Raw genomic sequence first — 16,807 nt, forward strand, 5'->3', positions numbered from 1 at the left:
ATGAGACAGCATGGATTGCAAAATGCCATCTGTAGGTTCTTTGTAAAATGAAGTGGGAGAGGACAGAGTTTCATCTCATGCATTACATCTTGCTGCAACAAATTTGTAAAGATCAGTAAGATTTTTAACCCAACTCACCTCCTTCCAGTGATGTCAAAACCAGACATCCTGTCTTTCATCCAAAACCAGGATAAGAGAATGTAGGTTTCCAAAGTTCAGTATGTTAAGCAGCTATCTGCAGGAACTGCGCTTTATCTCATTTTAACTGCTGTTTATCAGCAGAAAGCATATAGAACCTACTGTATGAAGACTTAAATGCAATAGCCAGTATTAGGCCATGGTCTTACCCAGTTCAGAGTATCCTTTAAGAGACACTAAGGGTAGCTACAGAAACAATGATTTCTCAGTCAGAGCATTACTTTTAAATGTATATAAAAATGTAAAATGACTTTTACTGCCCATCCATGTCTCTCTTCTCCCCACAAATGAAGCTGCAAACTATTTTGTTCTGGTTTTCATTCAGTAGAGAGCAAAATGTTTGTTTGTTTTGGGGGGTAAAGGAAGCACGTGTAAGAGAATAAGACAAAAGAATGCAACTAGATTCATGAAGTGGCTGGAGGTGGATGGTACAGGTGTTTTGGTGGCACTGCCTAAGTTACAAATGACAGCCTTTGCCATGGATGTAGAAATTCTCCACATCTGCCAGACCACTCTGAGACAGACTTAAAAATTACCTGATGTCAGAACATTGTGTACCTGTGTGTCCTGAAGCCTGCAGAGAGGATGATCATCCTTACATGGTTCCTCACTATAAGTGTCCTGGACAAAGAGGAGGGAGGGATGGCTTTAAGCAAACTGTAAGTTTTCAAGGTGAACAGAGAGGTTTAGCATACTGGAAAAGAGCTGAGTTTCTAGTGCACATTAGGTGATGAGGTTTGTGGGGTGTCCTTCCCCCCAGGTTTTCAGCATGTGTATCTAAATGCTTGAGAGGTTGGAGGAGAGTTTTACTACTTTGATCACATTTCTAGTTGTGCAGTTTCTAGTTTCTGGGTATCTGGACACTGAACTGATATCACTGTTTTTCATGCTGACTGGAGCATCTGCTAGATATCCATCTACTAGCCCCCTTCACTGTGGGCTATCAGCACCCTCCTGCAGAGGAGCAGTGCAGGCAGGGGGGTGTGCATAGAAGGAAGTGCCTTCAACTATTTCAGCAAAATTTGCCAGAGAACATATGTCTGGGGCCTTTGTGCAGCCTTTTGTTTCAAGTGGGACAGTATTTTATCTGCTGGAGGTACAGAAGATCATTGTAATGGCTTTTGACATCTCACAGTCAGGGATTTCCACCTGTTCCTGAGATATCCCCTCCATTTATTTATTTTCAGTGGTGGTACCAGAGAGCTCCCAGGGAAGGAGGAGAGGCAGATAGCTCCTGCAGGCACAACAGCCTTTTTCTAAGGAGGCTCTGCAGGGTGGGAGTGTTTGGCTGCACTTCATGGACTTGAGCCAGTAGAAAGTGCACACACAATGGGCATTCCTAACAGTGAACGTGTTTCAGCTGGGTTTCTGTTGCAAGCCCAAATTCCTTGAACAAAGGTTGGCATGTGAGACGAAGAATCAATGTTTAACATTCTCTGTGATGCAGTGATGTCTGTAACTCAATGTCTTCACCCTGAATCTTGCCTTGACTATTGCTGTAATCTGATACCTGACAAATAATGATCATAAAGTGAATATTAATCAGTGTTTGTAGATAGAGGGGATGAAATAAGGCATGAAAAGTAACTTGACGTTAATTTAATGACAGTCCTTTTGCTATTTACATGAAAGACTGCATGGGTTGCACACATGAAAGACATGGAATGGTCTAATGTCACAAGATACAAGCTTCTCAGCAAGCAGCACTTATGTTCATCTTTGTATCTCCCTATAAAGGCTAAGAATATGTCCAGTATTGCCATACATGGGATACTTCCAGTGTAACCGCCTTAGCAGTGCACAACTGCAGACCTGCCTAAAGAAGAGAATTAGGCCTGAATGCCCATGGGCACGGACACAGAGGGCCTCGACTTTCCCATCCGCACATAGAATTGGGTCTTGCATACCTAGACATGTGTTGCTGGAATGAGAAGGGGCCTGTATAAACAGTTTTATTTCTCTCTCTGTTACGTTTCAGAAGTCCACTTGGACCCCCAGAGAACATGGTGCCCTGCAGTTGACTGCCAAGCAGTGTGCCATATTACACCGAGTGAGTCCGGAGCTCCGGTGCCAGTGGAGTGCCCGGCCTGTTGCCAGACATTCTGCTCCTCTTGCAAGGAGGCATGGCACCTGAAGCACCTATGCCAGGAAAACCAAACTACTCCAGTACCAACTGAGCAGGGGTAAGAGGGGAATCCACGGAGGCAACATGATCTTTCATTTCCTTTTGGCACAGGGTGCTAGCTCTGTGCATCATATTAGTTTAATGGAACAGCTTCCTTCTAACATCTTAGGTGCCTCTCTGAGACTTTCCATCTCTTCTAGTGTTTCCTAAATACGATTCCAATCTAAATATTAGTTTAAATGATACATTTTACTTTTTAATACTTAATATTATTTGGGTACTTATCAAACTTGTGATGCCACTGACACTTCCAAAAGGTGAAGTCCTCCAGGGCTTTGAATCTGCCTAAAGGCTTTGTTTGCCTGCTAGAATTAAGTCTTGTGCCCGTACAAAAGATCCAATACACTAATATTCCAGGATCCAAACCTTGCTTATACTGTGATTAAGAAATCACCCCTGCTTAATATTTATAGAATCTCTGCATAGCCGAATGCCAAATCTTAACTCTTAAACAGAGTGGGTGTAAAATGTCCCATTTGATGTGAGAAATCTGATTTGTGCTAATTTTGCATAGGTGTAAACAACCTACAGATAAGGTTACATAAGGCATTAATCTACAGAAAGAAAACACTTTTGTTTTTAAATTATATATCTGTGGCCATCCATCTTTGTTTTCAGAATCAGATTAAGTTCAGTCATGTATGTTCAAAGTTCTCTATTATTTTTGCAAGGAATTAAACTTAAAATCTGAGCATTCTGCTTACTAGAGACTTCATCAAAGAGGAGTTGCCAAAGAGCTCTCTCCATAATGTTTCTTCTCCAGGTTTGATCTTCGGCTACAGTGGTGTTTAAGGCTATTTTGCTCAGGCAGCAACAGTGCTATAAATTGCATAATCCAGTCCTATTAAATGAATGGTACAAGCTGTCTTACAAAGTGCTGATTTTTAATGCTATAGGTGATACATTTGTGGGTACAGTGAGTGTTAATTTTATGTAGCATAAAAGTCCAAGGGAATGGAGTTTCACTTTTACATGATCTTACACCTAGTACTGAGCATGCTTCAGTGTATTGTACTGAATATAACAAGCTTCACACATTAAGTGCATTAAGACAACAACATTAGATGCTCTCTAAAATAAGCACAGTACACATTAGGCAGTGGAGCTGAATATCAACAGTAATTACATTCACATTTCACTTTAATATTTCCCTTCTCTTCTAGGTCACTTATTGGAACAGAGACAGAGGCACCAATTAAGCAGTGCCCAGTCTGTCGGATCTATATTGAACGAAATGAGGGCTGTGCTCAGATGATGTGCAAGAACTGCAAGCACACATTTTGCTGGTACTGTCTACAAAACTTGGATGTAAGTGCTGCAGAAAAAAAGAGCTAGATAAAGGGTAATGGGGTTGGGGTTAGTCTGAGGCCCTGTACAAGCTCTCCACCAACTCGTTGAGATCCTAGTATATTCAATTCAGCTGTAACTTCATTTCTTTCTTCTCATTCATCCAGTGCTTTTATTTATATCAACATTATTTTTCTATAAAGGATTTTAGCTGTGTCTGTGGGTCCCATACTAGTTCTTAGAGGGAAGTGGGACAGAATGGTTTCTTTCTGGAGGTCCAGCACTACCTTTCTCTGATTCCCTCTTCCAGCGCAGTAAAATAGTTTGATTGAGAGCCAGGAAATGTCTTTCACCTGCTCCAACTGCAAGGGTCACAGCCTGTCCAAAAAATGCTGTGGTACTGGGTGAAGGGAGTTATTTCACAGGTGTGTGCATCAAAAGCTCATATGAACTAGGTCTCCTTTACTAGTCCACCTCTAGTGCCATGTCTGCTGAAGAGAACGATTGATTAGTAGACTTGAGGATAAAAATGTTGGATTATGAACATGGATAATGAAGTGCAGGTTGCTAGTTATTTCTCAATTGATACCAACTAGTCTCAACTCGTTTAGACTTCAAGCTTCCCAGCAGGATTAAGAGTACAGGAAGTAATGTGCTTGTGCATGTGACAGCTTCACTTTTTGACACAGTCACCAATAACAACTGTGGGAGTGTGAAAGGACTTTACCAGCACTTGAAATAAAATGTTAGATGCTGCATGGCTCTTCTTTTCTTCTTTTTTGTATTCCACAGCCAGCAAACAATGAGACTTCCTCATTCTTCATCCTTCCTTTTCTCAGCGTGCTAAACAGGTTTCGCTTAGCGTCATGTCCCATTTATGTGTGTGTGAGCTTTTTCAACAGGAGTCTTATGGCTTGCCTCAGAGTACATACAGTACACAATGATTGCTTAACACCATGCTGAACTGGAGGGCTCTCAGATTCTCACAGACTCTACAGACATGCCCTTACCAAGTTTTCGTCAGTTTGAAGAGGAAAGAAAAAAGAAACTGTAGTTGTGTGATTCAAATGTATTTTTTTTAAATGTGCAGGGTTACAGGAGCTTCAGGTGTAGATGAAGGTAATACCTGCAGAACCAAAGAGTAGGGCTGAAAAATAAAAGGAAGCAGCGTCAGGTTACAGCGCAGCTGGCTAAGGGAGGGTGATGCAGTTCATTAGTCACTTCATGAAGAAAAAATGGATAATTTAATAAGTATTAATGGGAAAAGAGAAAGGAAATAGGGATTTCCTACTTTGTAAATTTTCCTGTTAAGCCTAGGAAGAAAATTACTGTAAAGTCTAGGGACAGCAGGAGAACAGAATGTACCTCAGGAAGATGATCCCCCAGTTTTCTAGCTTTCAGAAATATCTGTTTTTTACAGGCCCCTTTATCATCACCAAATTACAAACTAGGTATTTGTGCAATAGGTGCAACGCATATGCTTATGCTTTTTAAAAGTGGGGGAGGAAAGATGCTATACAATAGCTCAGGTCCCAAACACATCACACTTTTTGAAACTGCAAGAAGTTTCTCTAGATAATTATTTGGAAGACAGGTGAACTTGTCTGCTGGCAGCTGGTAATTTTAAAGCAGTGTCAGGAAAGTTGTATTTCCAGTCCAGTCTTGAACCTCTCCCCGCAGTACTGTAACCTGCTCTTACAGCTTCTCCTTCTGCTTTTCAGAATGATATCTTCTTAAGACATTACGACAGAGGCCCTTGCAGAAACAAGTTGGGCCACTCGCGTGCTTCAGTGATGTGGAACAGAACACAGGTGCGTTCCTAGTCTGCTGAGCAGAGCTCTCATGCATGCATGAAGCAAAGAGATTTTACCCTTCAGTGAAGCATCAGGATGATTATTTTCATGTTTTCATCTGTTTTTTGTGACCTATGTTGTGCTTATGCATGCATGCATATATTTTATTTTCCACATTAGCTAAATACATATTTTTCCCCACCATGTCTTTCAGGTTGTGGGGATCCTCGTTGGACTAGGTATCATAGCATTGGTGACTTCTCCCTTGCTGCTTGTGGCATCTCCATGCATCATCTGCTGCATTTGCAAATCTTGCAGAAGTAAAAAGAAAAAACACAGCCCACCAGCAACCTAAAACTCTGTGTCTGAGCCTTCATCTGTACAGCATATGTATGTGAGAAAGCACAATGGTTGTATTTGGTGCCATACCTACCAAATAATACTCCCTTTTTTGCCAATTCTTGGGATAAGTGCCTATTCTTTACAGGCTACTCTATCACTAACAAGTCCCAGTGTGGGAAAAGCCTAGATAATTGTGCAGTACATATGTATAAGTTTTTGTTTTAGAAAAGGAAAATGGGACACCGTTCAGTAGTTCATACCCTTAAATATGAGCCATCTTTCAAGACTGCTAGAACTTTACCATCTTCCGTCAGCTGCACATGACTTGATCCTGCAGTATTACTCTGCCTTTGCAGACCCAGTCATTACTGTCATGCTTTCTGCTGGCTCTTGGTGTGATACACAGATTTCTCAGAAAGTTTTGGTATTTTATAAAAGGGGGAGAGGGAAAAGCCTGATGAAGCTCTTCTGCCTGCTAGCTTGTGTCCCGTTAAAGGTAACAAACTGTTAAGAAAATATATTTGACAGTTTCCTGTCAACTGGCTGCCATGGCATTTCTTTCAGCATTGAAATCAGTTTGACATATACTATTGATCTCAATTACAGAGGTGAAACCCAACAAAACTGTTTCTAACTAAGGTAGAGCTCTCTTTTGAGAGACTGGACTACCTTCAGAAAGCTGTTGTTTCTTCAGATCAAACATGACATATCTACCTTGAAATATTAGAAGTATGTATATTTCCCTGTCATTGGGCATGGCTTTTGTCAGTAACATGGGTGTAGTAAACTCACCATGAAGCTAATATTAAGAAAGGCCATGATACAGCTCCTGTTTTGTGTGCAGTATTGGAATATTGGTTGTGCGTACATAGAGTGGCCACATGTGCACGGATATACCGAGTACAGAATGCACAGTTTATTTTCTAGCCAGTCAGTATATTTTTTCAACAGTTTACATGGGGTGGCATCAAGAACCCTGTGAAAAACTGATTCAGGCCAAGCTAAGCCAAACCCTCCTTTCAACCTTATGGACCTGCTGAAGTGAATACTTGGGAAATGTTGTGTAAATGTAAGCTCCGTCCATTGGTGGGTATTTCTTCTGTCCCACTCAAGGTTAACAACTTCTGTGACTGATAATTTTTAGTTACTCTAAATCTGAAAGGCTGTCATTTAATGAACCCTTCATTTTAATTTGGTGCCTCACTACCAAACTGATTCAGACCCTGATATCAGTTACATAGCTGGAGTTACTCCAGGCTCTGCTTCCTGGAGTTTATTTCCTTAACGGCTGGTACTTCTCACAACCCTGGGCGGTGGTGGCTTTTGTTCTGGACTCCCATCTTTGCATTTTATATCTGTGAGAAGTAATATGAGTTTGCACTATATAATCTGTTGTAATTCCAAACCCCTTTTGATAAGAGATGCTCAGCCCGAGCGTCATCTCGGGCTCACCCTCCACCGTCTGCCCTCCTCCACGCACACAGCGCGAGGCACCCGAAGAGTGCTGCGAGGAGCATCTTTGCTGTTGCGTTTGGCCGAGCCTCAGGAACTTTGCCTTCTTGGCAGCCATAAATGTGACCTTTTTTTGTTTAACTTCGCTCTCTGGTTACTGTAACAGAAGTGAAAGGTGTTCTTATTTTAAGAAAGTATAGTCTGTTGAGCAGACTAGCAGGGACAAAGGCCTTAAATGATATGTCTGTTTTACTTTTTAATTGATTTCTTTTATAAATACTGTCTGACTTTGCTACCAGTCATGACTGGAGGGCAGGTGGTGCTCGCCAGTGTGAAAGGCTAAATTTATTCTCATCCACAGCTTCAAAGGGAAACAGAAAGGTAGTCAGTACATTCTAAATACAGAGTGCAATGCAGGCAACTGCCATTTATAATAAATAGAGAATGTTTTCTGTATGTGTTTTCTTTAAGAGCGGTAATGATAGTGCTTGGGGGTACTTGTGACAGATTAAAGTGTCCAGCCCTTGGCTTTGCACTATTTTTATACCTACGTTTTTATGGCACTACTGTCCTTTCCATTTTATTTATGAACTTGCAGTTGGAAGTCTTTAATGAAGCCTCAAGAACAAAGATATAGGAGCTGTACAGTCTCTTTAACCATAACCAGCATTGCAATGTACCAATATCCTTTGCATGTTAAAATTTGTAGGTTTTTCATGTTTTGTGGTCTTACCTATGTCCAATGCACTCTTTGCTAGTCCGGTTTATTTCCTTGTCCTCTTCCTCTTTCCCTTATCCTGTTTTTGCTAAAATGCCTAATGGAATGAAGGTGTCTCATGTTTTTTTCATTAATACTGCTGTGTTAATGAAACTGCCAAGTTCTTCCCTCTGTTAAAGAAATACAGTTGAAGGCAGTTGTCTTGTCCAGAATACACTAATGGACACAAGGTCACCACTTGTATTGTAATACAAATTTGACCTTTTTCAGTTCCTTAAATGCTGTCTTTAAGTTAATGCAGATCTCTCCATAGAGTGGGAATTTGTTTAAATGATAATATTTTTATAAAAGCATTGCACACGTGCATAGCTGTAAATTCTGGGAGAACAACACTATTCAGTTTATTTTTACCTCCTCAGTTTGAGTGCAGGGTAACTCCTTTCAGAGACTAGTTCCTACAGAGCAGAAGGATGGTGTGTCTTTTCCATGTGCACATTTTATTGCTGGTGCCAGTTTAGGTGCCAGGTGGGGGTACCAAAAGTTGTGTGCAGGTGGTAGCACAACCTGAAAACCAGAATGCCAGTCCAGGCATCTAAGGAGCCTGTATGCAGATTGGTAGCATTGGACCAGGCTTCAGTTGGGGGTCTTTACATAAAAGCTGGATAAAGGAGAGCATGAGCTACAGGCACACCTTCCTTTGCCGTATAGATACCTAAATTGACCAAGAAAGAAGCTCAAGAAGCTCTAGTAATATGTTAGAACTGAAAATAGAAGTCTTATGAAGATTATTTTCTTTAAAAGGCTGTGTCCTGGCTTTTCATTGCATGGGAGTACTTGAGCATGTGCATTAAGTAGATCCTGACCTGGCCAGCTCATGTGGCCACGCTAACTCTGCCAAGTAGAGTTTTACCTGTGCTGAAGTGCTGGGAGCAGTAGGGCCCTGTTGCCTTGTTTTCCATAAGGCAGCTATTTTGCCCCAAATGGTCATGCTCACAGTTTCCAGAGAACCATTTTAGCGAGAACCTTTATATGGTGTTGGGATTTGGTTTTGTTTTGTGGGTTTTTTTTTAAACTTTATAAGAAAAATTAAAGGAACTTTATGAAAGATTTATTGGAAGCATGACAAATAATACTAACAGAAATTAGGGAGAAAGAAACAAAACTGGGACCCTGATTACTTGTGACTCTTCTAAATCAATGTAGATGTAAATCCATCCTCTAGAGCTCCATCTGTGAGATGTGCATGTTAGTACCAGGCTTCACTGCTCTTACCATCTCTCTTCTTTCCCCTGCGGCAGGTGGCTGGTGTGCAGGTAGCAGCCAGGGGAGAGCTCAGAGCTGTGGCAGGGCAGGGTGCTGCTCAGGAGCTGGGGTCTGTGGCACACTGCCCACCCTGGCTCCATCACCAATTTTCCCTGGGGCCTTTAACCACTGAGAGAGACCTTGGGGGTTTTAGGCTGGTTACGTTACATTACATTGATAGAGTCCACAGATGTGTGTCTCCCTCGGAGAACAAAAGTGGCAGCTACAGTATTCCCTCTGAACCAGGGGTGTTCAGCTCTTCTGAAAACTGGGCTCTAGATATTTAAAGGTCAGATCATAAAACTAGAGACCAGTGCTGGAAATCTGGATTTTTATGGCAGTTGGCTAGACATCTCCATGGCCACATATCTCATTGTAATTTCCCAGCAGTCACTGGAGCTGTGTCAAATACAGCTGAGGATCCAACTTGGCATCTCATGTCCTTGTGTTAAAATGAGGATGATAATACCTGTTTCCAAAACCACCTGTTAATAAAAAGAAAATATTTGTCATGATATAGCATAAGTACTACCCTGCAGTATCTGTTCTAGAACTATAGGAAATGGTCAATGCTGCCTTTCAGTAATTCATGATTTATTAATTGTGCATGGTGTTACTTACCCCAAACAAGGGCATGAGGGGAACAGTAATTAATGTTGTTACGGTGCTTTAATGATGCTAAATGCTACTTACTGTTGTCTGTCCAGTAACATAGCGTAAAGTCCAAAGATAAGTTTAAAATGTATGTAAGTTTTACTTGAATGAACTATGAGAAAATGGATATTGCCTTCATATTTGCTTGAAGATATACAAGTGGATAGATATCAACTGCATTTCCACAATGGGACAATGAAATCAACTTTTGGCTGCTCTGTTCTCTGGTACCACAGTGAGTGGTTGTGTTGTAGTGCACCTGCCGCTTTAAAAATTTGAAATCTGTTTTGCACTGTAATCTCTTTCTCCCAGCCACTCTCATCTTTCTCAGAAAAGTTCCTTTTAAGATCATATTTTCCATCCGCTATCTCAGGTCAGAGATTCTTAGTAGATTTCTTTGTATGAGGATAAAAACCTTCTAACAATTTTCTCACAGGTTTTAATAAGAAATTTGATGCTGAGATAAATGACCAAAGATAGAAATTCCAAACTTGGCTTGTTTAGAAAAACTCATTCAGACTGAAGAAGTTGTCCTAGAAGACCTATATAAGGACTGCTTTGTTAGAACTCGTAGATAAAGGAGCCCTACAGCATTTGAGCTTCACAGGAGAGATGCTTCTATCATTGAGCAGGCTTTTTTGGAAATGTGCTGGGGAAAAAAACATATATACATATTTTTATTATATAAATCAAAAAAGTTTCTCTTGTATGGCTTTATATTTTAGGGATTCAAACCCCCTGGAGGCTTTCTAAGGTACACGGTAAGATAATTTTAAAAATACAAGAAAACAGTTGAGCAGAGTGTGCTAGTTATAAAACAGTTGTAAGACTTCTCTCACACAAGTGTGTAGGATTAGACCCTAATTAATGTGGTGGCCAATAAAGATGTGAAAATTTACCTCTTGTGGAATAGTGAGAGTTGATTCTCTATGGTCTGCTGGAAGGTGAACTTACTGCTAAGATTCTGGAAAACTTCAGTCTAATTTTTATTTGTCCTCTAGTTAGTAAAATGATGAAGTGAGAGCTCAGTGGTTTTGCTGAACAGGAAGCCCAAAGGTCTGTTTTGTATCAGTACACTCAAGTTACTCAGAACCAATGTGTTTTTATAATTTATAATTCTAAGTTATAAAATTCATATATAATTTATAATTTGTAATTATAAAATATTAATTTAGAAGTGGCATTGCCTTTTATCATACTATAGATTTATTTTAGTTGCATTCATACTGGAAACCTTTCCTCTTCTGTTTCCTGTGGAGAAGGTTATGGTGTTCCTGGCAAGCTAAATTCCTATGATGTGGTGCAGTCCACAGTAAATGTTTACTGCTATTTTTTAGTTATATCAGAGGTTTTGTTATGATCACTCAAGTTAGTTCTTTGAATCAAGCAAATTTCAATTGTTAGGAATGGTAGTTTCCTAGCAGTGAATGTTATTGACCATCACAATTTGGGCTATATGAGATGATACTGGTTGACAAGGTTCACCAGCTTTTTAGAGGACACAACCTCGTTCTTTCCTCTTCTGCCCAAGAGGCTCTGTCTTTTCTTGGATGAAAATTAAGAACTTCAATCATTTGCTTGTGCCTTCTGGATGTCCAAACAGAAGCAGCAGCTTCTGGTGGCCATGTGCTGGGAGATTCCAGTCAGGTTGAATGTGCAATGCTGCAGCACCGTGTGCAGTGAGTTGCTTAAATTTCAAGAAGGTGCCTGAGCTTTACCACTTGCTGGGGCCTGTACAGTGAATGTGGTGCATGAGGGACTCATCCAGGCGGCTTCATGAGTGCTGCCAGCTGTACAGCACATGTAGAGCTGGGCCGGTGCTGCACCGCAGCCATGATGCTGGGCCGTCTTGCCATGCGCGTGCGTATCCCTGAGTTTCATCAAGGTCCCTGTCTCTAGCTGGCACTTTCCAAAACTACTTGCCCACCCCCAAAACTCCCCAAATTCCACAGCTAATCTCTGTTCCTTTCATTTTCCTGTCTCTGCTACAGGCCGGTTTCAGCTTCAAAGAAACCTCAGTTCATATGAGTTACTTGGAGCTTGGTTGGTCTAAAGCATTTGCTTTGCCTAATGAGCAAGTCTTGTGAATGAAAAAAAGCAGAACTGTTACATACCATGCTGATGTTAGCATCACAGGGGTCAAGGTGATGGGTCAGGGGTCACCTTGTGAGAACTCTTTAACTGCCACAGCATTGGTTATTTCTGAAAAAAGTATGTATTTTAAATATGTGTGATTCAAAGTGTCTGAGTCTGACACCGAGGTGCGTTTCTGAGCGGTGGTGTGGACCGGCAGCGCTCGTGGACCCCCGTCCTGCCCCATCTGAGGCAGGTGCTTGGCTCTGCACGTTGCAGACGGAGGCATTGGCTATAGCCAGGCTATTCGCAGTGCTCCCATCTCTTCTCAGTTTAAGGTCTCCCAGCTGGACCAATGCTGCTTTTGGATGCATTTGTTTGTAATAAAGCCGTGGCTTGAGAGGAGCAGGAGAGAGGGCACTTGCTTGCCGTGTGGGGTGAGTAGCACAGCAAAGAGCAGCTTTGTCTCAGCAGGAGGAGTCACGCTCCACTCCACTCCCCCTTTCTTTTTTGGGGGGCTCATCTCCTGCGCTGCGGCACACAGGGGTGAATTCTTCCTCAGCGTCTAGATGTTGTTTCCCTGGTACCAGTTTAGGCTTACATTTTGTTTATCTGGGTTTTTTTCTTTTCCTCCAGGTAATACGCTTCACCACTTTTCTCCCGGTGAAGGGCAAAAGGGTTTGATCTTTGTAAGATTTGTTAAAATATTTTTGTGTTTATAAGAGGAAAGCTGACATGTATAAAGAAATAAGTGCTTTTGTAATTTTTTTGTTGTATGATTCAGCATTTAAACATTTTACAGATGCAATTTTTTGCACTCTCTCTGCATATATTCATAAAAATATATTTATTTTCTGTCTTTAATGTTTACTTTGGGGTTTTTTTTCTTCTGATGTTATAAAATGCAGTATGTGCAACATTAAAAAATTAGCGTAAAGACATTGTCTCATTTTGTTGTAATTCTTAACTACCTTTAAAAGGATGAACATAGAAAATTTATGGGAAGAATTTGAACACATCTGGGGTGCTTAATGGGAATTTTGAGGATAAAAGAGGATTGAAGAGGTGGGATCAGAATCTTGACTCTCATTTGCTTTCTCAAAAAAAAGAGACATTAAAATCCTTTGAAGGAGAGTGGGGCAGGCTCTTGGTTAGCTCCTGAGTGCCGCTGCAGTGGTGGTGGTTGCTCTCCCAGTGGGGTGCAGGATTACCATAAATCTGTTCGCTTGCAGAGTCTGGTGGAGACCCTGACCTGGGGCGTACCACAAGCAACCTGGAGGAGCCAGGGCTATGTGGGAGGCTGCATGAAGAACAGTCTGCTGTTTCAGAGCCCCCTTTCTCTTCCTTTGCACCTGTCCTTGCAGCAGAATTGAGCCTCCTGCTCTGGGTTTCTGAAGGACGTGATGAAACGCTACACCCTGTCATGTAATTTCAGATACACATAGTTTTCTCACACACCACATCCTGCAGTGCTTGTGAGAGACAATCACAGCTGTGTTTTTCATCATCATATTAAGGTGATGTTTACTATTAAATATTTTCAATTTAGCTACAATTACTCAGCATCCAAAGGTAGGATTTTCTACCTGGGTGACACATCCTTGAAAACCCAGCGTGCCATCTGTGGGGCTTTTCACCTCAATAGATTATCTGAAAGGTCTTGAGAGCTTTGCCTCTGAGGATGCGTTTTTGAGATGAGAGTTGAGGAGAATGTCACCATTGTCACCTACAGCTCAAAATTTTGGTCATGCCTGTACATTTTTTTTCTCCCACCTGTTTGCTCAGAGTAAATTCAGCACTGATATTATTCCACTTAAACAAAGTAATTTTATTTATTCACTTTTTTTTTTTGGGGGGGGGGGGGGAGGGTCTGGTCTTGTTCTGTGAACGTGCAGCAAAGCAGTGACAATGCATCAATTCGCAGTAACGTAGGTGATGTATTGAAGCAGACCAAAGGTTTCCAGCATGGCACTTTTCCTTCAGAGGATCTTGCTGATTACTGAGGAACCAGCTTTGTGGTGGAAATGTGTCAATTCTGTCAAGCTCATGATGGACACCAGCTGCTGGCAGCCAGCAAGCCTGGTGCCCTGCCAGCCTACCAGCTGCCAGTGGTGGGCAAACTGCCTGGCTCCCCACCTGGTAGATGAGTGAACTGCCAGCTCCTCACCTGGCAACTTTGAAGAAAAAACCCAGCAAAGCTTTTCCAAGAAAAATTTGACACTTCTGAATTTCTCTCCAATTTTAAAAATTCCAGATCAGATGAGTCTGAGCAATTTTCAGCAGAGCGGGAAGTCCAGAGGCCCCATGACTCCTGTATGGTTACATCTTCTACACACTCTTGTTCTCCAGCAGAAGTGGGAACTAATTACCACATTCAGTTCACTCCTTTAATGTGTGTGGAGGACTGGCACTTGCCACTATTCCTGCCAACCCAAACATCTTCTGACCATTTCAGGAAAAAAAAAAAAAAAAGTCAATGGCTTCAAATTTGATTTGATCCCAGCTTCAACATGCAATTTTCCCTCCCGTTCCTGTACTTGTCATGAAGACTAGTTTTCTTCAACAGCCTTTTATTTCAGGCTTATTTGTAGCCAAATCCCTGGATTTTAAGCTCATGTTCTTTGAGATTACAAAAGACGTCACTTACCTTCTTAACCTGTGTGTGTATAACAGCCATCCACCCACCCACACCCCCTTCTGCATGGGGGTGAGTGTTGCCTTAAACACTACCCTCTGCCTGATCACCCTTGTGATCAGGCTCGTAAACACACCCACGTCACCCTCATGAAACACCTCCTCTGGTCTCCCAGCAAGGACGTCAGTATTTTTGCTCTGAGGTGACCCCCTGGGTGATGCTGCCCATCCTATCATCATTCTGTCACGCTTCTCCGCAGGGCCCGGATGTTTCCTCCTCTGTAGGCGTCAACGGCCTCTGAGGATTGCCCTTGCAAGTACATTTTCCAGTTGCCTTTGAGCCTGTTGCCTGCATGGTAGCTCCTTTCTCTTTCAAGCTCTACAACTCTTCCAATCTGAAAACATTTTAGTTTTTGGAAACCAGAAATCACTGAAAATTATAACAAAAAGCCTTGTCTTTCTACAGAGCTTTCCAGGGATATCCCAGAATTTAAAAAAACCCCAACCAACCAAAAAACCAAAACCACCCATAAAATCATACTTTTCAGAGCAAACATGTTCCATTTGGTACCATTGGTTACTTCTTGCATGGGACCTCTCAGTCTGAGCTTCTCAGCCCAGAGCCTGGCTTGTTAACAGCTATGCAGTGAGCAACATCTCCAGCCACTGCCATGCTGAGCCTCACAGGTGTCCGACAGGCACACTCAAGGCTGCAAATCTGTATTGTGATATTCAACATAGAAAATAAATCCTTTCTTGTCGTTCCTTTCCCTAACCTGAGTTAGGGCTAGCAAGCAGTGCGCCTAGCAATACGTGCACTTTAAAATTCAGCAGGGATGCTGGAATAGATGCTCGGTGGCAGAGTTTGTGAGTAACAGCCCAGTGTCTACACCTGCCCAAAGATGTGCCTGTATTTTATCCAAAAAGGGAAAGCTGTAGGATCTCTGATTTCTTAAACTGAGGCTTCAGAAAGTTTCCACAGAAGGGTTAGAGTAAAGCCTCTGAGCAAGTGACAACCTGGTCTTTTTCCTTAGTATTACCATGTAGCAAAGAAATGAAAAATCCTTCCTGATGCTGACCTCTTACTAGCATAATCCATTAGCAGGCACAGTTGGTAATTTCAGTCTGGCTTTCTTGAGATCCATGCCAGTGTCAAAATGCCAGACTTTAAGAAAGCCTAGAGGACTGGCCAATTAGCAAGTAATTGAGTTTTCCCGGGTCTTGGCTAACAAACTGAATTTAAGCCCAGGTGACTAGATGTGCTTGGGTAGTCTGTGTTCTTGCCCGTGTGAGAGGCAAGAGAATTCTGCTACCTCCAGCAGCTGCTCCTCATCCTGGACACTACAGCTGGTGGGGAAGCTGCCTTGGGAGCTGTTGGGTTTCCCCATATGAGTGTGTCTGAGCATCCTGTTGCCTGGTTTGGTCTGAGATGGGGGTTTGTGGGTCAGGCTCTAGGAAGAGGACTCTGGGGAGCAGTCTGTGAAGGTGCCTAGGACAGCACTAGAGGAGGTAGTTCAGGACCTTGAGGTTAGCTCAGCTGAATGTCTCTTGAGAAAGTTTTAAGGGTGGGTGTTTTTTTTTTTTTAACTGTATCTGTTCCCATTTGGAGGTTTTTTCTCCTGGTCTCCCTGGGAGCTCCAGGCAGAGTGGACAGTGAGGTACACAATGGGAGAGATGAAGGGAAGACTTGCATTGATATCTGCTTCCTTGCAGGGCTGAGGCTTGAATAAACTCTCTCTGCTTTCAGCACTGCTGAGAGAGGGGAATTGATCTGTTCTGGGTGTTCAGTTTTGCTGATGTAATGCTTTGCAATCTCAGCTGTTGACTGGAAGGGATGTTGTTTGTGATGGTCTTTCAGCTAGAGAAGCCTTGCAGTGTGTCTGCTACCACAGTGAGCTGAAGTATGTAGCATTATAATGCTGGTGGCACTGCAGTGGGATAGTGCCATTTTAAAAACATAATCAGATTGGAAAGGAAACTTCTAGCTTTTCTCAGGCTATAAATACAAACAATTCAAATGTGACAGGCCCTGGGGCTTCCAGCCTGTGTCACCCACAAGTTTTGGTATGACCAGGGAGGCAGCAATCTGTGGCTCCTCAGGGACAAGGGTTTAAAGTGGTAACAGGGAGGCTCTGGGCTGCGGACAGACCTGAGTCCCTCTTGGTGGGT

The 16,807-nt window shown here is 42.2% G+C and overlaps 1 protein-coding gene across 3 annotated transcripts in view; it reads left to right on the forward strand.

Moving 5' to 3' along the window:
• The window catches only part of RNF144B (ring finger protein 144B), a 76,201-nt gene extending 63,260 nt beyond the window's left edge, over positions 1-12,941 (forward strand). For all 3 annotated transcript variants that reach the window (XM_074829296.1, XM_074829307.1, XM_074829287.1), the window contains 4 exons: positions 2,177-2,381; positions 3,547-3,691; positions 5,392-5,481; positions 5,678-12,941. In XM_074829296.1, coding sequence (XP_074685397.1) covers positions 2,177-2,381; positions 3,547-3,691; positions 5,392-5,481; positions 5,678-5,818 — 581 coding nt within the window. In that variant the 3' untranslated portion in view covers positions 5,819-12,941. The remainder of the gene's footprint in view (positions 1-2,176; positions 2,382-3,546; positions 3,692-5,391; positions 5,482-5,677) is intronic.
• The last annotated feature ends 3,866 nt before the right edge of the window (positions 12,942-16,807 follow it).

This window comes from Strix aluco, chromosome 1, assembly GCF_031877795.1.
Source record: "Strix aluco isolate bStrAlu1 chromosome 1, bStrAlu1.hap1, whole genome shotgun sequence".
Classification (NCBI taxonomy): Eukaryota; Metazoa; Chordata; class Aves; order Strigiformes; family Strigidae; genus Strix; species Strix aluco.